The sequence below is a fragment of the Suillus fuscotomentosus genome, assembly GCF_016647785.1.
Source record: "Suillus fuscotomentosus strain FC203 chromosome Unknown F5891scaffold_119, whole genome shotgun sequence".
Taxonomy (NCBI): domain Eukaryota; kingdom Fungi; phylum Basidiomycota; class Agaricomycetes; order Boletales; family Suillaceae; genus Suillus; species Suillus fuscotomentosus.
In genome coordinates, this window is record NW_024539631.1 from 108,759 (window position 1) to 129,340 (window position 20,582).

The 20,582-nt window shown below is 49.9% G+C and overlaps 7 protein-coding genes across 7 annotated transcripts; 5 read left to right on the forward strand and 2 right to left on the reverse strand.

Moving 5' to 3' along the window:
• Positions 1 to 415: 415 nt before the first annotated feature.
• F5891DRAFT_1197311 (uncharacterized protein) lies at positions 416 to 1,111 on the forward strand (the record flags this gene model as incomplete). Its single annotated transcript, XM_041368466.1, has 5 exons — positions 416 to 471; positions 524 to 563; positions 613 to 785; positions 846 to 995; positions 1,048 to 1,111. 5 exons carry the CDS (start codon positions 416 to 418, stop codon positions 1,109 to 1,111), a joined length of 483 nt encoding a protein of 160 aa, XP_041218335.1.
• On the forward strand, positions 1,105 to 3,584 carry F5891DRAFT_1209852 (uncharacterized protein; the record flags this gene model as incomplete). Its single annotated transcript, XM_041369152.1, has 13 exons — positions 1,105 to 1,410; positions 1,468 to 1,623; positions 1,754 to 1,908; positions 1,959 to 2,034; positions 2,061 to 2,190; positions 2,255 to 2,386; positions 2,457 to 2,597; positions 2,659 to 2,667; positions 2,705 to 2,776; positions 2,832 to 3,095; positions 3,190 to 3,308; positions 3,360 to 3,382; positions 3,436 to 3,584. Exons 1-13 carry the CDS (start codon positions 1,277 to 1,279, stop codon positions 3,582 to 3,584), a joined length of 1,560 nt encoding a protein of 519 aa, XP_041218336.1. The 5' UTR covers positions 1,105 to 1,276.
• A 1,918-nt stretch (positions 3,585 to 5,502) lies between these two features.
• Positions 5,503 to 6,552, forward strand: F5891DRAFT_1209854 (uncharacterized protein; the record flags this gene model as incomplete). Its single annotated transcript, XM_041369153.1, has 1 exon — positions 5,503 to 6,552. One exon carries the CDS (start codon positions 5,503 to 5,505, stop codon positions 6,550 to 6,552), a length of 1,050 nt encoding a protein of 349 aa, XP_041218337.1.
• Positions 6,553 to 7,491: 939 nt separating this feature from the next.
• F5891DRAFT_963963 (uncharacterized protein) lies at positions 7,492 to 8,317 on the reverse strand (the record flags this gene model as incomplete). The annotated part of the gene is made up of 3 exons (XM_041376061.1): positions 7,492 to 7,708; positions 7,756 to 8,075; positions 8,126 to 8,317. 3 exons carry the CDS (start codon positions 8,315 to 8,317, stop codon positions 7,492 to 7,494), a joined length of 729 nt encoding a protein of 242 aa, XP_041218338.1.
• A 3,678-nt stretch (positions 8,318 to 11,995) lies between these two features.
• F5891DRAFT_1197315 (uncharacterized protein) lies at positions 11,996 to 12,790 on the forward strand (the record flags this gene model as incomplete). Its single annotated transcript, XM_041368467.1, has 4 exons — positions 11,996 to 12,129; positions 12,187 to 12,342; positions 12,473 to 12,627; positions 12,678 to 12,790. 4 exons carry the CDS (start codon positions 11,996 to 11,998, stop codon positions 12,788 to 12,790), a joined length of 558 nt encoding a protein of 185 aa, XP_041218339.1.
• Positions 12,791 to 13,833: 1,043 nt separating this feature from the next.
• On the forward strand, positions 13,834 to 16,913 carry F5891DRAFT_1197316 (uncharacterized protein; the record flags this gene model as incomplete). The annotated part of the gene is made up of 12 exons (XM_041368468.1): positions 13,834 to 13,928; positions 13,991 to 14,095; positions 14,171 to 14,366; positions 14,633 to 14,761; positions 14,796 to 14,918; positions 15,377 to 15,696; positions 15,751 to 15,796; positions 16,027 to 16,129; positions 16,176 to 16,390; positions 16,443 to 16,596; positions 16,644 to 16,762; positions 16,812 to 16,913. The coding sequence occupies 12 exons, from the start codon at positions 13,834 to 13,836 to the stop codon at positions 16,911 to 16,913; spliced, it is 1,707 nt and encodes a 568-aa protein (XP_041218340.1).
• A 246-nt stretch (positions 16,914 to 17,159) lies between these two features.
• Positions 17,160 to 20,362, reverse strand: F5891DRAFT_1209858 (CHAT domain-containing protein; the record flags this gene model as incomplete). The annotated part of the gene is given in 10 exon segments (XM_041369154.1): positions 17,160 to 17,471; positions 17,491 to 17,797; positions 17,978 to 18,248; positions 18,296 to 18,839; positions 18,889 to 18,952; positions 19,345 to 19,425; positions 19,537 to 19,627; positions 19,926 to 19,957; positions 20,155 to 20,213; positions 20,258 to 20,362. 10 exon segments carry the CDS (start codon positions 20,360 to 20,362, stop codon positions 17,160 to 17,162), a joined length of 1,866 nt encoding a protein of 621 aa, XP_041218341.1.
• Between the last annotated feature and the right edge of the window lie 220 nt (positions 20,363 to 20,582).

The window sequence follows — 20,582 nt, forward strand, 5'->3', positions numbered from 1 at the left end:
ATATGTGCTCTCGAGAACGCTTGTGGCCCGGGCATGGACTGGGCGACCAACTCGCATTTATGGCGTCGATATCATGATGGGTTCATGGCAAGCGTCGTTCTATGCTTCTGACCGATTATTTCGCTCAAGTAATGACGCAGGTCAATCCTAGAGCCATTAATGCTTCCTCAAGGTGATAAGCCAACGAAACTTTGCAAATACGCATTCGCTGAACAAGTTTCTTTAGAGCGGTTGAATATGGGTGGACAGTCACGTGCTGTTCGTTTGACATGCTTTGCAACCGAGTCGTAGTACGTGAGTCCTCAGTCCAATCCCACACTCTTTGTATGTGAAACTTAATTTGTTTGTCCTAATACCGTCGACACTAAATTCACTCAACGCTGGCACTGGCCGTCCGCCGATTGCCCCTGGTTTCATGTTTGGAGCGCGTAGGAGAACTGGCTTTAACGTCCGCCTATCAACGAGGAAGACGTCAGATTCCCTCAGCAACAAACCAACTTTCTTTCGATGAACGACCCCATAGGAAGCCTGAAGGTGACTTGACAGGGATTACGGCTGAACAGGTATGTGGCTAATTGTGTTGCATGCTTTGTGTAGCTGAAATTATTCTAGATCGCCCTCCAGAACCATATTGAGGCGCTTCAGCCTTCAGCCGCAGCAACAAGCTTTGTACCCGCAGCAGCTCGCTTCGAACCAGGTCCTCTCGCTGCGAACTCCAGGATTGGTCCCAAACAGGCACAGGCGCGTCCAAAGCCCATTACTAACCGACATGGGTGGAAACTTAGGTGTCAACGCTTTCAATTCCCCTATGGGCCAATTCAATAGCTTCTTCCGTAGCTCATTAGTTCGCTCCATCCATTCGGTACTTTGGCTGAAGAGCTTGGTCCCATTGGAGACATCGAAGTGGAAACCAGTGCTTTGTTGAAGGACTGCAACTTCCCTACAGGGGAGTTCTCAGACGGCGTTCTCAAATGCCTGCTTCCTACACCCTGGACGTGAGTTCCTGGCTACCTCTCACAAGATGTGAGCTGACCATACCATATACAGCGTCCCAGAGAGGGAATTTGAGGCTCGGAAGGATCTTCGTGAAAAAGCGCATCTTTACTATTGATCCTGAGTCTGGAAAGGACCTTGATGACGCACTGTCCATTGAAGCCAACGACGATATCACTTATGACGTGGGCGTGCGGCACGTCGCTTACGTCGCTTACTTCGTCAAGCCTAACGCTGCTCTTGACCGCGATGCTCGCAAGATGGCAACCAGCGCGCCGTCCCCATGCTTCCTCCCACCATTAGCGAAGAGGCGCGCAGTCTTAACCCGGGTGTTGAACGTCTGACATCCTCGGCCGTCTTCGCCATGACCAAGGAGGGCAAAATCGTCAACAAGTGGTTGGGCAAGACCGTTATCAAGTAAGCGTTATATTTCCGTGCACCGTGCACAGAATAATTGAATTCATTTAATGTTAGATCTTGCGTGAAACTGTCATATACCGACGCTCAGAAAGCTATCGACGGTCACATTCTGGGCGATCTCGTGGTCGCTCCGGAACGCAGTACATTAGCGATCATCCATGACCTCAAGGTCCTGAATGGTCTCGCAAAGCAGCTTCGTGCTGCACGCACGTACGCGCAAATTATTTTTTTTGGGAAGCCAGCATGGACAAATCACGCGTAGACCCGGTGCGAAATGAATACTTTAGTACGTCGTTCGCATCGTGATAGCGTCCAGAGCCGCTACTGACGTATCAAAAAGTTCAGTGTTAAACGTGCCAACTACCGCTTCCGCAAACGAAATACGGGAACGCTACAGAGCATTGTCTGTAATTTTTCGCCCCGATAAGCAAAGCGGGGAACGGACAAGGGACACTGCAGCTGTGGAATTCCTTGAAATTCAGAAGGCTTACGAAGGTGAAAGTCTTTAGTCCAGTTCCAATGCAATATCTGACAACACTTCAAAGTTTCGTCAGACCCTCTTATTCGTCTTGACAGATACGTGCGCATCTTCGACGTTGGAGGATCGATCGTAATCAAGAAGTGTTTGATCACCTCATTCGGCCAAGAGGCACTGTGACGTGTGGAATTGACGCATCGACGTTGTTCGCACGCGATGATGACCTAGATTATGATTCGAGAGGCATCCTCACCCGCTTGCGTGGAGTCTGTGTCTCTCAATTTGCCATTCGTCACTCTGTTATGGCGAGTTCCATACCTTTTCGTTCCCACCTGACATTCATATCCGCTCCAAATCGTGCAGAAAGTGTTGAATGACAAGATTAATCTCAAATTCACAAGTCGCCTGGGACCAGGCCCTCGAAATGACTTGCTGAGTAGAAATAACCTCATGGGCGCGATACGCCATCAATTTTCTCCTCGGCTCGCTTTGGAGGTATGTCTTATTATTACTCAGCGAATGATCGTCATCTGAAAAGGCTGCAGCACATTTCTTAGACCCTCAGCTCGTTGTCGCAAAAGCGAGCTACGAAGATAATGACAATACCCTAAATTGCCGTGTGCATTTCATTCCTGCATTCTGGAACCTTCTCCCTCCGGCTAGTACCGTTTCCTTCAGTCGTCGACTCTTCCGACACGCTTCAACGGTGGGCTCTGTGGTAGTGGACATTCTCTCCATTGTCCATGGGTTGACTTCTCGTCTTCCAGGATAGCGCCGTTAGCCTATCGTCCAAGCGCCTTGAATTTACCCTAGACGAAAGCGGCCGATCAGCGAGTGGACGGCGAGCAAACCGAGAACGCCGACGCAAACAACATCATTGAAGACGTTTGTGTTTAATTTGCACCTGAGCTATACCGAGGACTGATCTGAACAATTATAGCTCATGCTGCTAACTAATATCACCGTCGCGCAACGTATGGCCCTGCTTCGTAGACATGATACGCCGCTCGAGGGACGTCTTGCGAGTCATCATCATCCTATTCCAGTTACAACTTCATACCGAACGCGCCAATCGACTCAATATCGCAGTCGATGTCTCCTCTCGTGGTGCACACATTTTACCTCTCTTATTCGGCACTACGCGGATGTTCTTGCGCACCGTCAAATCGAATCAGTTTTTCAGGGTGGAGGCGAGTTACACTTCGTGACTGTCTTTGTCATATTCTGACGAATGGCAGTGGAACCTAAATTCTCCACGGACCGTGACGCTGTGGCTTCTAATCTCGGACCTCACTTAGCGATACGGTCCTGACATTCGTCCAGCTAAGGTTGCTAGCGTCCTTGATGCTGCGTTCGACGTTGTTGTCCCCGAGTTTGGTATCGAGAAGCGGTCCATGTTGACCAAATGCCTAACGATGTAAGCGTTTCAAACTCGATTCACGAGAAGAAATCTGATTGCTTGAACTAGAACTACGTTTATGATGAGCGCTCGTATGCCTTGCAAATATATTGGTCGACTAGGGACATCCTTAGCCGGTTGACAGAGAACAGCGACGACGAGCACCTGAGGAAGGTTAAGCAGAACGCTGAGGCCCACGCAGTCAAAATGGAAGTTGCATCTCGCTCTGCGCATGACGAGAAGGCCATCTTTCATGAGGATGATCAGACGCCGATGAAGATGAGATTGTGTTAGGGAGGGACATGGAAGCCGAAAAGGCGCCTGAGACCTCAAACAAAGGCTCTTGTTTGCCGCCAAGGCCCAGCCTGTATTGGAGGGTTTGAGGATCACACCAGCTAACCACAGGATTCAGGACATCAAGGAGCCCATGACCGCTCCCGTGCGTATTTCTTCTGAGTGATTTTGTTGACTCGTATTTAAGGTTATCGCGACCGCTGATTTGACCAAGAGCCCGCCCGCCATCAAGGGGTATGGTATGTTTCATTTTCTTTTTGCATTCTTGTTCTAAACTTCAAATAAATTAGTCATCTCAGCGTAATGGCTCCAGGGTCGGGCTCGAGAAGGCGCTCGAACATAACTCAATTCTGCAAGACATCGAGGCTCAGCGCCTGTAAAACGGAATAAACTCCCTCGGGCAAATAGGTTTCTGTCGTTCCTTTTTCTTGCGCCCGTTGTCGTTCGATAAACCAAACTTGTACGTGTCTCTGGCCCTGCGATCGGCGCAGCATGATTGAGCGGTCTACTGATGCTAGTCAGCCAGGCTATCAGAAGCTTCCTCCGCCCAAGGGGACCAACCCTAGAAAACGGGTATCGATCCCTCTCGGGAACGTCTCAAACCTGCAAGATCTATGATCATTTTCCAGACTGCTTAACCTTCTCCTATGATGGAAAGCTAGTCGTAGGCGCTGGCACACATGCGTCCGTCTGGGACCCTCATGCCATCGTAAAAGAAGCTGGTTCAGAAGACCTAGCGACCAGATGTGAGTGAACATTTACCACTCACTGCGACTCAATCTTATTGGCGATGAGCTCTAGAAGGTGTGTATCATCGAGTCATGCTTCCGACTTCGGGATACTCATATTTCACTCGTACTAGTCGTTCTTAGATGTGCGTGCCGTGTTGTCATTTTTTTGAATGATTATAACCTTGACAGTTCAGGCGGACGCTACGGGATGGGATATTCGGCTGAGCTCGAGCAGGAGTATCAGGGGAGGTTTTTGGACGACGCTCCAGACGGTGGTTATGAGCGTTGTCGTCGTCTCAACTAGCCCATTCTTAAGTCTGATCGATACGCGCTCAGTCTTCCGCGCCAGGTTATCACAATTCCTCTGCACATAATCACCGCGGTCCTTTCAGACCATCTGGTTCATGTTCACGCGTGCTTTTCTCTCGCATCTCCTCGCTCCTCTCAACAACGGTACTTTAACTACGATGCGTGTTTTCTCGTCGCGGTCATCATGCTGTCGAAATTGCTACAATACGTGACAAACAAGTACATATTTCTCCGCTATGTTTCCAATCATCGAATGAGTCATATGTAGGGGCCTCAGGCCTCTGGTCCAGATGTCAGGAAGACGCCCGCTGCTTCTATGCAAAACATTCTCCGTCAGTAAGACGATGAATTTGCGACTCCAAAGACTCTTTTGATGACGTACTATGCCCTCTGCGCATCATTTTCGGTCCTCGTTCCGATCTCTCGTCGAGAACATAAGTATCGTTCTTGCCATAATCATTGAATAGACTTGCTCACGTCACATTAGCCATTCTTTCTCAGTAGGTTATGATGGACGCGTCTGGCCTGTAGGCGCGAATAAGTTGGGTTGACTGGCTGGGGTAGGCCAGCGCGGACATCCGGACGTCCTTTGTGGATCTCCGGCTCTCTCTTTCCTGAATCGTGCACTCCATTAACGCCGGTCGAATTTCCACCCACTGGGCGTCCTCGAGGATCAGATCGATGAGAAGCAATATTGAATCGAAACTCGGCGTGCCGTGAGGATGCCAGCATTGGCAAGCGAGCATCGTGTAGTCAAGGCGGCAAACAACTTATACGTACGTGCGAAGTAGGTGTATGTGGCTTTCTAAAGGTACATAAGAGGTGGGGGGAGTCTCTCTTCCACTTTGCGATTCCTTCGTCGCTTCTCAGGTCCTATGATGAATGGGGGGCTCAGCACTCGCACCAAAATCGCTGAATACCAGCAGCGCCTGCCAAATGAAGTTCTATCCCACATTTTCCATGAAGCACTCCCGCCGTTGCATGATATGGCGCCTTGTTTTGACCGCCTTGACGACCTGTCGCTTTCATCAAGCCTGCTTGAAGCTCCCCTATTGTTGACCAAAATCTGTCGACAATGGAGAGATGTTGCCGTGGGGATGCCTAGCTTGTGGTGCAGGCTGTTAGTGATAATAGAATGCGGAGACTGGCAGCGACGTGCTGTCTTCTACGACACATGGCTCAAGCGTTCCCAAGGACGTCCAGTCTCATTGGCCCTCCTGTGGCCCGACTTCACCAGCGACTCGGCCAAGTTACGAAACCTTCTGCAGCCTTATATTCATCAGATCACATCTCTCACTGTCGACTTCTACGATTCCCCGCTGCCAATTACACCTAATTTGTTCACAGGCTTCATAGCCGTCGAGCAGTTGTCTGTACGCATTGCTGATGATATGGATGACGAGGTTTCAACATGTATTGCATGCTCTGCATCTCAACTACCTGCTCTGCGCAGTTTCGATTTCGAGGCATCATATCGATTAGGCCTTGGTGACTTGGAGTCTTTTGATCCCATGTGGAGATCTCTAACGAAAGTTTCGCTTGATGCAAGTACCCATGACTCCGTTCTGTACTTGCTCCAGGTAGCTCCCGACCTCTCCTCATTGACGATTGACACATACCTAGGGGACGAGGAAAACTTGAAGCCTTTCATGCACGCCAAACTTCGATTCTTATGTCTTTATGTAGACACGTTATCTGACCTGCTCGACGCTCTCTCACTCCCCAGTCTACGCACGCTGGAAGTTCATGGCTTGTCAACCTGGCCTCACGATGCATTCAAGGCATTCCTGGTACGGTCGGGGTGCTCGCTGGAGAGCCTGATTGTTGGCAGCGCAGTAGCCATAGCTGATGAGCAGAGAGCAGAATACATCGGCCTTTCCCCCTCCCTCCAATTTCCAGGGCCATACGATATAGATTTTGAAATGTGATAACCAGTCGCGCTCTTGTAATGCTCTCAGTCTCAGAATATCATCAGATGATTTCGCCTATTGAATTTTACTGAAATGCATCAGTGGGTTGGATTGTGCTACTGAAAGCTACAGAGCGACCACTATCTACTTCGTAGCGGCGGGGAGCGCCAGTCCCCGACTCCGTTGTTTGTCAATTTAATTCCTTCCTGTGCTAACCCTCGAGCGGTCCTCGCACCCCCATCAAGAAGCGTCATCTGGCCAACGGTCCATCGCTGCGGTCCGACTGCAACCCCAGTAAGAAAGATCGTATCGTATTAATTCACGCGGTGTTGTTACCATCTTTTTGTTCAGGCCTAGGCGCCTACCTGCATCTGAGGCTGATTTTTCAAATAAGGTTGGCGCCGGGCTCAGAGAATATGGTACAAAAATATTTCTGAAAGCTTCGCCCGTCCATAATGATCAGAGTTATTGGGCGCGAGAAGCCATGCAAAAATAACATCCAGTAGACGCATTGAAGCCGAAACCTCGGCCTTGGTTATCAGGTCTTCTGGAAGTTATTCTGCGTCCAAGAGGGCGCAGGCATTGTCCAATCTGGACCGAAGTACCTTCATCTTTTGGGACAGTCGATAAATAGGATACTTTCGAATCTCGTCGAAATCGATGTCGACAAATACCGTGCTGAGTCAGGTATCAATGTTTCCCATGGACTCTGCGGAGGCTCTGGGATGCATCGATGAAAGGGGAGTCATGAGGACCCGCAATCAATTTGACAGCAAGATAGGACAGCTCGTACATAGTAGGTACCACCGAACTCTCAAAGTATAGCCGCTCTCAACAAAAAATCTATGTAGTGCTAGTGGCGGTCGAGGACTTCACATTGTCGCCCATTACACCCCCACGTAGAACGCACCGAGGCTGCAAGAAGAGCCTCGGTTAGGTCCTGCAGTGATACCTTGATCAACGTGAGGAAGGGAGAGCTCCGCCGGCGGTCCTCTTGGACCACCGGGGAGGTTTATCCTTCAGGGCATGCAGTGAATCCGCCGGGGTGAAAAAGACGTTCCCGACACGTCCTGGCGTGATACCTTGCGTAGAAATTCCCGAAATTGGTTTCCAATCGCCCACTCCATGATATAAATCGCCCGACAAAAAAATCAAGACATCTCCTGGACGATATCTAAGCATAATTAGTGAGCTTGTAACGTCATCAATTTTGAAACGCACTGAAGTTTAATATGCAAGTCCGGCAAATAGCATTCGCCGCCAGTGAAATGGCCAAGAGGAAATATAGCGGTAGGCCCGCCGTCGAGACCGTCGCGATGCGGAAGAACTTGCAATTTCCATACGATTGCCCTCCCAAGCCATGGTCCGGGATCGTCCTCGACCCATACACCGGCTTCGAAGGCTGCTCGGTACTTTTGATAGTATTCCGGCCATGATACTTTGAACATTTCCTGCAAGGTCAGGGCGAGCGGCCGAGTGTACGCTAAGTACCACTGCACAGCTTGCGCGACTTGCGCGTTCCGCATCATATCAGCTGATGGCTTCACAGGACTCTGAGGAATGTTCAATACGGTGACACTGCTCAAGAAACTAAAACAACCTCCGTCGTGTGGTGGCCTTGCATGTGCCACGCGTGTACGAGGTGCGTGACGCCCGTACGTTCAGATGCTTCGTGCTCGTCGGCCAATCTATAGGTGAGTCCGTCGTGGACGAAATCGAGCTGCGCATCCTCATCATCTGCGCATTCTTTCGCTGCTTCGTCGGGCTTCCGCCTATACCTCATAAGAAAGTCTCTAAAATCGTGCCGGCCGTCCTTCTGCGATTTGTGCGGGTGGCAAAAATGGTGCAGGACTTGTGTTGCGAATAAAGTATCCTCAAGCAACTCGTCCTACGATGACGTCAGCGCGACCTTCACGAGAATTGAAATAACGCACGTTGAGACCATCATTTAGGACTTTGTGGCCTGCAGCAGCAGCCGCTTCGACATCCACCGCTGTACGACCGAGTACAGACGGTGTATCGGAGCCACGACGATATATTGGTGCCTGCTAAATGACTATATAAGTACGAGGGTTGGTGAGCAAAAAAGAACATACTTTGCCTACTCTGCGTTGACTTGCAGATCTACGCACGATCCGCTTGGCGAAGTACGCCGCCAACAACCTTCCTTCTTCATCGCAAAATTTAGCGGAACTAGCGTCCGAGTCCCAATGTGCCATGCTATCGATCGTTTTTTGCGCTTCTAATTTACCTTGATTGGACGGCTTCGGACGAGCTGACAAGGCGTCGATGTTGGCACCTGAGATACGATATGTCGGCGCGTGTTTCTGCCATAATTTGGCGTTGTGCTGAACCTTGCGTATAAAGGATCTTTCGCGTTGGGCAGACCGTCTGCGCGCACGCGCTTTATTCGCGAGTACAGGGAGAGGAACAGATGTTGTTTTGAGAACAAGACTCTTGGCGGTGCCTCGCAGTTTAGCGGCGTGTCGGGCAACATCACCAGCATCGCTGATGATATACGGTTTGATTCCCTACAGCCTTTGAGTTAACAGGAGACAACGTTAGAGGGTCCAAGCACCTCATGGCCTTTCGGCGTCCTATTATGAGCGCGCGCCCTGCCCATTGCAAAGTAGTTAAGGAAATGCGACGGGGGTTGCAAGACGGCGGTCAGGTGTCTGGAAAGCACTATGAAGGAATCGCAAAATACCCACATTTTATGTACCTTTGCTTAGCGGTATGTGAGAAGTCCGACTGACCCGCTCGGTACCTTCCATTTTGGCATAGCACGTCATCAAAAGAGTCGCAAACCCATCGTCTTACTGACGGAGTAACGTTCTGTATAGAAGCAGCGGGCGTCTTCCATTTTGGTCGGTGGTCATCTCAAGCTGGCTGAATTAGACACAAAACGGGCCTGGAGCCTTCGGTGATCGAGCGAATCGAAGCGGAGGACGGCGTTTTTGGGCTGTGTGCGTTCGTCGTCTGTGTGAATGGTTCCGACATCAATACATAGTCCATCAGCGCATCAGCGGTCGCAGTCGCGGATAATTCCGATTTGTTACCCCAGAATAGCCACCTAATTACCGCCTCTCCTCAAATGGGTTTTCCGCGTATTCCAACCCATCGTGCCTATCGTCTCTGTGTGTACGCTGTAGGTTGGGGCTGTTCCCGAAGAAGTGATACAGGCCGTTTGGGTAGAAGTCCGAATTTAGCTGACGTGGGATGAAATGCAGCGGGAGGTAAGAACATAACCAACATGAAGGTTGAGATGTCTGACCCCACGCAGGCTGTAACGAAGACCCATTAGATATTTCGCGTAAACGGAGGTGAACAAATTAGTGAAGCGAATGTCAATGGAAGCGCCGGTATCGTTTAATGAAACAATCTCTGGTGGCAGGAGTAAAGGGATGCGTACTTGGACGCTCCCTGGCCCTGATCGTATTGCTGTATCTTCGCCTTGACTTTTGAAACAATTGAAGAGAATGTCTTCTTGCCAGCTAGTGGTTGCCGAAGTCAGTCACCGACTATGATACGAGAACTGAAATACACACACTCTGCTATCTAATTGCCGCCTGCGCCGTACTACGGCGGAAATTGAGGATGGGTGGATCGACAAAAGCATCGATCCACCGTTCGCGGTTGTTCGAATTTCGAAAACAAAGTTATGTAAGCAACGTCTCAGAATGGCGAGCTCCTGCCGCGTGGCAGTGTCGAAAATCCTAATTGAGTCATCTGACGGACTTGTCGTCGCTCTCCGACGTCCACAACCAACTCCCGACTGATTGACTATGCGTTACTGCGTGGAGGGGCTCATTGGTCGTTGCATCGCATATTTTGATCCCATTCTCGAGGAGTATCATTCAAAAAAATGACAACACGGCACGCACATCTAAGAACGACTAGTACGAGTGAAATATGAGTATCCCGAAGTCGGAAGCATGACTCGATGATACACACCTTCTAGAGCTCATCGCCAATAAGATTGAGTCGCAGTGAGTGGTAAATGTTCACTCACATCTGGTCGCTAGGTCTTCTGAACCAGCTTCTTTTACGATGGCATGAGGGTCCCAGACGGACGCATGTGTGCCAGCGCCTACGACTAGCTTTCCATCATAGGAGAAGGTTAAGCAGTCTGGAAAATGATCATAGATCTTGCAGGTTTGAGACGTTCCCGAGAGGGATCGATACCCGTTTTCTAGGGTTGGTCCCCTTGGGCGGAGGAAGCTTCTGATAGCCTGGCTGACTAGCATCAGTAGACCGCTCAATCATGCTGCGCCGATCGCAGGGCCAGAGACACGTACAAGTTTGGTTTATCGAACGACAACGGGCGCAAGAAAAAGGAACGACAGAAACCTATTCGCCCGAGGGAGTTTCACGAACCAAGGATAAATGGCTTCATGGTAGATCCTCGGGTCGAGGGGAACGATGGGTCGATGAACGAGCTGATAGGTGCCAGGCTCGTACAAGATCTGGCACATCGTGATCCGCGTCGAAGTCCATCTTCGAGTGAGAGCCTGAACAGTGGACAGAGTGCTTCGGAACTTCGAAGGTTGATCAGATCAGGGACAAAGCCTAAGCGTCTCTATTTAGCAACTGAATCCCACGACACGAATCTTATTGCCGGATGCTGCGCAAATGCTGCGTCTCACTTATTCCATCAGTCGCGATGTTGCATCTTGGTTGATCGACACAACGTAGCGTCCCTCCTCCTGCTTTGGACATAACATTAGTATGTGAATCCGGCCAGCAGATATATGAAGCTTGATTGTGCGTTTCCGGTTGACTCAGGGGAGGCAAAACACCGTTGATCCTCGGTTCCCTGGAGAGAATTCCCTATATAGTGAGCCTGGCCTATTGAGAGGACACAAGCTCATGCCTAAAGAGACAACGTATTTCATCTTTTGCAGTTTCGTCATCGAACTTCATCAACATCTCATTGGGTGTTTCCGAGATGCAAGTTACTGAAAGGAAGCTCACTCATCCAGTACACAGTGACGGTATTTGCGTTAGGCTTACCATTTTCGCGTGAAAGTCAGAGATTTGGTCAGTCAAGACAAAAACGACCGCAATTCAAAACGCGCCTGTCCTTTATTGAACTGCGCTCGCTTTAGACCGCCTACAGAACAGCCAGCATTATCAACTAGTACTCTTATAAGATCCTGCAACAGAAAATAAACAAAGCTAAGAAACCAACATGATCGCGCACACCTGCGTATCTTCATCCATAATCTGTTGGCTCCACCCGCGTTTTCATTGACCTTGGGTGGCTGAGTCACTGACGCGCATTGGCAACTTGAACAACGCGTGACGCGTGACGCCTCGGCGACACCCAGTCCAGGTACGCTGAGTCACTTAAACGATCTGCCAGGACCGCGCTGCACGTCGCTTACGTCGCTTACTTCGTCAAGCCTAACGCTGCTCTTGACCGCGATGCTCGCAAGATGGCAACCAGCGCGCCGTCCCCATGCTTCCTCCCACCATTAGCGAAGAGGCGCGCAGTCTTAACCCGGGTGTTGAACGTCTGACATCCTCGGCCGTCTTCGCCATGACCAAGGAGGGCAAAATCGTCAACAAGTGGTTGGGCAAGACCGTTATCAAGTAAGCGTTATATTTCCGTGCACCGTGCACAGAATAATTGAATTCATTTAATGTTAGATCTTGCGTGAAACTGTCATATACCGACGCTCAGAAAGCTATCGACGGTCACATTCTGGGCGATCTCGTGGTCGCTCCGGAACGCAGTACATTAGCGATCATCCATGACCTCAAGGTCCTGAATGGTCTCGCAAAGCAGCTTCGTGCTGCACGCACGTACGCGCAAATTATTTTTTTTGGGAAGCCAGCATGGACAAATCACGCGTAGACCCGGTGCGAAATGAATACTTTAGTACGTCGTTCGCATCGTGATAGCGTCCAGAGCCGCTACTGACGTATCAAAAAGTTCAGTGTTAAACGTGCCAACTACCGCTTCCGCAAACGAAATACGGGAACGCTACAGAGCATTGTCTGTAATTTTTCGCCCCGATAAGCAAAGCGGGGAACGGACAAGGGACACTGCAGCTGTGGAATTCCTTGAAATTCAGAAGGCTTACGAAGGTGAAAGTCTTTAGTCCAGTTCCAATGCAATATCTGACAACACTTCAAAGTTTCGTCAGACCCTCTTATTCGTCTTGACAGATACGTGCGCATCTTCGACGTTGGAGGATCGATCGTAATCAAGAAGTGTTTGATCACCTCATTCGGCCAAGAGGCACTGTGACGTGTGGAATTGACGCATCGACGTTGTTCGCACGCGATGATGACCTAGATTATGATTCGAGAGGCATCCTCACCCGCTTGCGTGGAGTCTGTGTCTCTCAATTTGCCATTCGTCACTCTGTTATGGCGAGTTCCATACCTTTTCGTTCCCACCTGACATTCATATCCGCTCCAAATCGTGCAGAAAGTGTTGAATGACAAGATTAATCTCAAATTCACAAGTCGCCTGGGACCAGGCCCTCGAAATGACTTGCTGAGTAGAAATAACCTCATGGGCGCGATACGCCATCAATTTTCTCCTCGGCTCGCTTTGGAGGTATGTCTTATTATTACTCAGCGAATGATCGTCATCTGAAAAGGCTGCAGCACATTTCTTAGACCCTCAGCTCGTTGTCGCAAAAGCGAGCTACGAAGATAATGACAATACCCTAAATTGCCGTGTGCATTTCATTCCTGCATTCTGGAACCTTCTCCCTCCGGCTAGTACCGTTTCCTTCAGTCGTCGACTCTTCCGACACGCTTCAACGGTGGGCTCTGTGGTAGTGGACATTCTCTCCATTGTCCATGGGTTGACTTCTCGTCTTCCAGGATAGCGCCGTTAGCCTATCGTCCAAGCGCCTTGAATTTACCCTAGACGAAAGCGGCCGATCAGCGAGTGGACGGCGAGCAAACCGAGAACGCCGACGCAAACAACATCATTGAAGACGTTTGTGTTTAATTTGCACCTGAGCTATACCGAGGACTGATCTGAACAATTATAGCTCATGCTGCTAACTAATATCACCGTCGCGCAACGTATCGCGATTCACCTTCCCGTAACCCACCACGACCTCTGGGCACCTCGACACCCTCTGTACTTGTCAAGTCGCACATAACGATGACCCCGCGCTAAAATCGCGCCACCCGCATATCTCCTTTCCAAGTTATGGCCCGAACTTTGTTTTTCGTTGCCTTACTGGGAGGAGGCACAGGTAAGCTCATAACGTTTTTTCAACACACTCCCTGACCTCAACTATCTATCATCCTAATCTACAGTACCCTGCGATGTCCCTGCGCCAAAAGCTCGCCGCCCGTGGCTTTTGTTATCAACTTATGGCCCGACCTTTGTTCCTGTTGGCAAACCAGGAGGAGGACGGCAGGTGAGCTCGTATCCTTCTTTAACGTTCGTTTCTCGTACTAACATGTTCAGATCTCACACTAGGTACTTCAATACACTCCCCGCACCACTCATCTCTCCAACCGCACGTCTCATCCGTCTGTTATGGCCTGATCTTCATCCTGGGTCAGCTACAGGGAGGAGACTCGGGTGAGGAGACTCAGGTGACTTCATATCTTTTTCCCTGGCGTCCGGTTGCTGCAAACTGATCCTTTCAATACCTAGGGACTACAAACACGAAGAATTTTGGTCCCCTTCGATGGTCTACAGCCCCACGTCACTTGCTTTGCCCCCTCCGCCTCTTGACTCTCGCACACTCATGTGGACTCGCTCCCAATTGTTTTCGGACCTCGTTCACGCCAATACATCAACATCTCGCGTTTGGGACTGCTTCTGCATGGGTCCGAATGCGTTTTTCCAAGTAGGATCTTTTCTTGTCATTTCGTCCAATACAATCAAGTACGTCTCTACTTCACATACATAATGTTCTTAACACCATATTCATTGCCTCGTAGACTCTGAGACATCGACTAATTCTGGCTTTGCTTCATCCGTCAATCCCAAGGGTACCTCACGTCGCTCAATAGCGTCGTTCTCAAGACTGAGACCAAAATCGGCGATATCAAACGCACCCGCAATCTTTTTGACTTGCTCGTTCAGTCACATCTTCGACACGCCCCTTGTTAGATTGCAGCTGCTTGTCTGAAAGAACGTGCTGGCCGCATGCTGCAAGGAAACTCATACAAGCGGGCTGCAAGCAGTGTCCAGGATGTATGGCTGCAGGCTGCAAGATTATATGTTGATATGCCCTTCGTGGTACCCTCTGCAACGTTGCTGATGTTCTTTCCAGCATCCCCAACTTCGTTCGGCTATGAAACAGCTCGAAACATCTGAGCGCGCCAGAGCCTTCCTTCACCAGGCCTCGATGGCGCTTAGTGATGCAATTTCGAACCTCGACGAGATATCTGCTCGAGTATGATCCAAGGTAACGACTTATTTTCACTTTCTGCTCAGCTGTATGTTCAACACTGAAACAAAGAATTCGACATGGTAGATCGAGCTCGGTGTGCGAGCGCTCTGACGGCACCAGGGATACGCGTCTTGTTTTTGCGATCGAATTGGATTTGTGTGACGTGGCTTTCGAACACAGTGGGCATCTAAGACTGCAGTCATATACTCGTAAGTTTGCGAGCGTTGCGTCTATCCTACAACACAAGACCAACCTGTATCACTATGGAAAGCTGGACGCGTGCGCTCCGTTACACGACGTGACATGCGCCCAACTGTCTGAGGCTGAGTCCGGTATCTGGGAAACGCCAGAAGGCATGACATACGTAGATGGTAAGTAAATGAATCATAGGAATTACGCCATATTCATTGTGTTTTTGTTGCGCAGTTCTTTCCTCTCAGAAGGGAGAGGAAGGTCCTTAGAAGGGGAAAGACGCCGATATTGCCCGCTGGGAGGCCGAGCTTCGTAAATCGCTTGCGAATAAGAAGGGTGGCGCGACAGCTACGCCGTCAAAGCAAGCTCAAGCACTCGTACAAGCACAGCTGGACAAGGAAGAAATTGTGCGGCAGCGAGTCGCCACTATCAAACTCAATCTGCAACGAGGGCTGTCATACATTCAAAGTTTAGCGTCCATCAATGTCCCCGAGTTGCGCATGTATGTTTCCTTCATTTTATCGCTCTTGTTGGAGGGAGCTATGGGTCAAGGATCGAGGCTTGTGGGGTCACAAGCATTTGAAACTTGGTAGGTTTGCGTGGGTTTCCTTTGTGTGGTTTGCACTTATTTTTTCCGTGCTAGGACCTCGCCAAGTGCTGCTCAGCACGTTTGGATTCTTTCCATAAGTGTAAGTGGGTTGGTGTAGCGACCTTGCGAAGCCTTAGAATAACATCAGTGCCCGAGGAACCGAGGCTGAACAATTTAGCTGTGAGTTTCATCTGTCGTCTGAAAAACCAGTCGCGTGTTGACGATTCTCCAGCTCTCGTGCTACGCGTTCTCTATCGTCTGTGATCGCTGTCAGAACAAACTCCGTTTGATGCCGCAACCTTTTCCTATGCATTTCCACTCCTTGGACAGGCGTTGCTGAAGGGTAGGGTAGACGCCGGGCAAGATGATGGTGATGAAGCACTCGAGCAAGTAACTCTCGTGCTCGATATCATCAGATTTCACTGCAGCGAATGTTCGTCTTCAGTGTAAGAATCGATGCATTTTTAATATTCTTGCAGTTTCGGATGCAGCATTTCCCAGAAAAGCAACTATGGAGTACGTCCTCCAAGTCATAAAGCATCAGCCGCGACTTAGCAAGGAAGCGTCATCTGTTCTCATTGACCTCAGAGAGGCTGTGCAGCCGAACGCGACCCGCGATGAGGTTGGTGTGCTCATGGATGGCACACTATTGCAAGAGGTCTACGTCAGGAACGCTCGTCTGCAAGCCATCCAGGTCAGTATCATTTGCTTGTAGTTTGCGCTATGTCTGTTCATCATTTTCGCAGCCATTCGATTTGACTGATCTTGATTGGTCTCCGCAACATTGGGTAGCCTGCCACGATGACGATGAGCAGAATGTCCGTCTCGCCAAACACTTGTGGGAGGATAACGGCTTGGATGTTCCAGAAGACTTCCTTGACAAGCTCATGAACTATCTGGGTATGTAGTCCATGTTTCTATACCTTAAATCCTAATGGGTCTGTCAGAGCACAACAATGCGTACGTTCGAACCAGCGCGGTATCGGCCATCGCGGAGGCTGTGATTTATTGGCCTCGAAAGAGCGCGCTGACCATAGCTGCTCTACAAGACTTCTGCCGGGAGAAGGTGTGACTCCTCATCATTATTTACGTGCTCGGCTCTAACCAGTTTGAAGGCTAAAATCCTTGCACCCGAGTTCGATGAATATGTTAGTACCATATTAAACTTTCCGAATGTGATTCTTATTCGGTGCACAGGGCATGATTATTGCTTCTAGTCTCGATCGCTCCGATCCATGGGCTACTCGGGTGGCAGTGGCCCTAGGTATATATATACGGCTATATACCTTGGGGATATCATGCAAATGCCCGTGCACCAGATGCGCAAACACGCAGGGACAACGAGCGGACAAATCACTCAAGTCATATTGAGACCAGTACCTCAGTGAAATACCATGTCACTCATTCTGTGTTGCTCTGAAATTCACGGGATCAATAACATGTACAGACGATAGCAGTACGACCTACACACCGATATGAACAAAAACCATCCTCTGCTCGAGCGGCACTTCCGTCTTCACAGCATGCGTAGCACAGTTAAGTACCCAGGCCGCCTTCGTACAGTCCATGACACCACCATCTTTCAAATCTCCGAACATATACCTGTAGAAAGCTTCAACCACGTGTTTTGCGATGGCATCGTCGACCTCCCACAACGTGCCAACGATGCTCTTGAACCCTGAAAACTGGAGACCAGCTGCAAGGTGAACCACTTCTTCGGACATCTTCTCATCGCCCATGGCAGTAGGACAAGCAGATAAGAATGCGAACTCAGCCTGCGGAATGTCTCTCCACAATATTGAGCAGCGTCAAATGTTCGTCTCTCATAAGAAAACGTGAATTGTTAGGCTCCGTAGGGTCCTGTTTCCCATGACAAGCAAGGTGCACCCAGGCGTTCTGCTGCAAAGTTGAGAGTGCACTTGCTCGCGTGGCTGCGTCGCCAGAAATAGTGATGCAGTAGGCAGTTGTCGGGACGAGCTTACGGATAAGCTCGAGCTTGCTGTCGACAGCTAAGAGCGCCTTGCCTTTCCCTGCACCCGGTTGACCTTGTCCAATCGCCACAAAGGACGGAGGAACGCCCTTCTTCGTCAACTGTCTAGATCTGATTAAAGCTGAAAGTGTCGGCGTGTAAGAACAGATGTAAAGATATTCCAGGCATGGCTCCTTGCCAGAACGATCTGACTTTGTTTGGAACGGGTGAGCTGCATGGAGAGGAATGGACGTGAAATCTGCAGTTGGACATAATCAGGTTCGAGAGCGGTGCTTTAGTTTGAGGACATACTCGAGTGCGTTGACGACGGGCAACACGACCTCGTCCCATATTATCCGCAGGAGCACTATTAGATCCGTCCTTGACTCCGCTGGGCTCATTCGAGATGCATCTCGTATTGCCCTGGCGAAGCGATCCTTGAGAATCTTCAGATCTGCGAGAGCGATGGATGGCAAAGGAACATGATGGGGGCCTCCCGATGTCGGGACAATGATGGCGCTGCACGAGTTCTGGCTGGCGATGAGGATGATAATCGGGCTCTGGCGTGCTGCCACTTGCAAATCTTCGTACGAAGGTGGGAGCAAAACCGCGAGAACACCCGAAGATTACGTGTCTCAGCTACTACAGCTTCCCATTGCTTTGTGAGTCTCCTATACTCTGTTGCTGCCTGATCAGCAACAGCTCTGTCAGTTCTGGCTATAGAATCCAGAGCATCGGACAGGTGCGTGCTAAGATTTAAAAAATTGCGAGCTAGTTCGGGATTCCTAGACTTGAGGTCTTCGAGTGGCGTCCTGAACCGCAATGCCAGTGACCACTGCTGGCCACGGCCCTGCTCCACGAGCTCGACTGCCCGTCGTATATTGTCACGACGTATGGCACACAAGGCAGCATCTACAGGAAGTGGTCGCGCACCACGAAAAGCGGCTGCAACCTCGCGCCGTGAGATGATCGACGATTGCGTCATCATATGGCTGTCAAACAGCTCAAAGCACATCTGGTATGCTTCTAGGGCAGATTCATGTTGAAATACCTCTGCTTGACGAGCCCAGTCAATAGCCTCCGTGATGCGTTCCGGAAATCTTTGAGTAGGATGCCTTGATGCCAGTCGGAAGTTCTCCACTGCGAGCGACAAATCAACAGGGTCGCGTAGAATCTGATAACGAGACACATAGGCCACCTGCAGCCGCATGTAGCTGAAATACCTGCCCGGGTGAAGTGAAGACCGAGCTGCCAATGACTCTTGGCAAAGAGTAATGGCCTATCATCCTGAGTCGCATGAAATGAGAGCAGAGTGCTGAACTCAAATTGTGAAGAGTCACATAGCGCTCTGGATCAAGCTGCGTTGACCGAAGGGATTGGTAATATAAATCGATGGTCTCGTTAAGATCCTCGCTGGCATGTGATATGTCATGTCACTGTTGGAGCGCAAGGGCAAGGTGGTTAAGAGTGCTGTCACGAAGTGGATGCCCAGCTGGACGCAATGACAGCGCCTCGCGATGGAGGGTGATAGCTCGAGTGAGGGTCTACAACATTCCGACGTTTGGTAAAACGGGCGACAAGCGCTCCCTAAGTTGTCTAATGAGGAATCACGAGATTCGTCCTCAACAGGGCACAGGTCACTCGTATTCCGCTTCGATTACGAAGGCAGACTTAATGACCTTTCCCGCGCGCCTAGCATTCGAACAAACTCATAGGATGCCCTGATCTCGACTGACAATGCAGGTGAGGCGTGTGATGACCTATAAACTCAAGATCAGTTCTGGTATCGCGTCAGTCACCATGAGCTTTACAAGGTTACAGTATTCCCCCACGCTACAGCTTGATCGGATGATAAGACGCAGATGGCTGACTTCTGGCATCTCCCCGAGTCGACATTGATGGATACGCAAATGCCAGCGGGAATACGCCAGGAGGGGATTAAAAGATTCCTGGCGTTGATGACTGCACAGTGTAGATAGAGTGTGAGGATCATGAAATAGATACGAAGGTAATATGGAGGAACTCGCCTTCAATTCTGATATATCGGCTTTCCGAGCAACTAGGCATGATAGCACGATGGAGCAAAATGATGAGGATCGAGGATGGTGAATGGAATAAGAGAGAGAAAGACGGGGTGGGGATATGGGGACTGTGGATAAAGTTCAGCTGAGAGGGAAGGTTGCAGCGTTTTGAGGGTTCAGATCATACTACACGTGTTGTCGAGGACTGTTCGGCACGATAGACGCTGGTATAATCGCACCAAGCGCTGGGAAGATCACCAACCGGAAGAATCTGTGGTAAAGAAGTAGATGTTATGACCAGTCTTCAGCGTTCGGAGGTGGCCCGCCAAGGTTGAAGGGGAAATATGGCAGGTCTCAGAGCGTCGCGGTCTGCTCCTGGACTTGTACTATCATGCTACGTACTCAGTTAGCACACAAAGGCAAAATTTATAATGGGGTGTGTTGCCATTTTTCTGGCTGGTACCGTACCTGATCGCCTCATAACTTTGTTGGCATTGACTGCCGATCCATTGGAGGTTGCTGAGATGCTGAGAGTATGATTAGCATTAGTCATGTCATACTTGCGTCATACACTGTTCAGCACACCGGTTATTTGTTTGTAAAGCTCCTCTGCGCGCTTTGGGTTAGAGGACGTGAGATCTGCAGCTTGCTTGAGGAGGTCTTGAGTAGATGCCATGATTCAGTGTTGGCTACGGCTATGGTACTTTGATGGTACTAACGGGAAAGGCACCATCCATTCATGAGCCTTTGGCTTTCCTTGACAACCACAGTGTCCGGGTGAGTCTGTCTTTTCTCGTTGTCTTACAAGTCTGAGTCCCAGGAGGTGCACAACTCCTTAGCTCTATGAACATGTCCTGAATTTGATCCCAAGGCAGCGAGAGTATCGGAACGTGGGA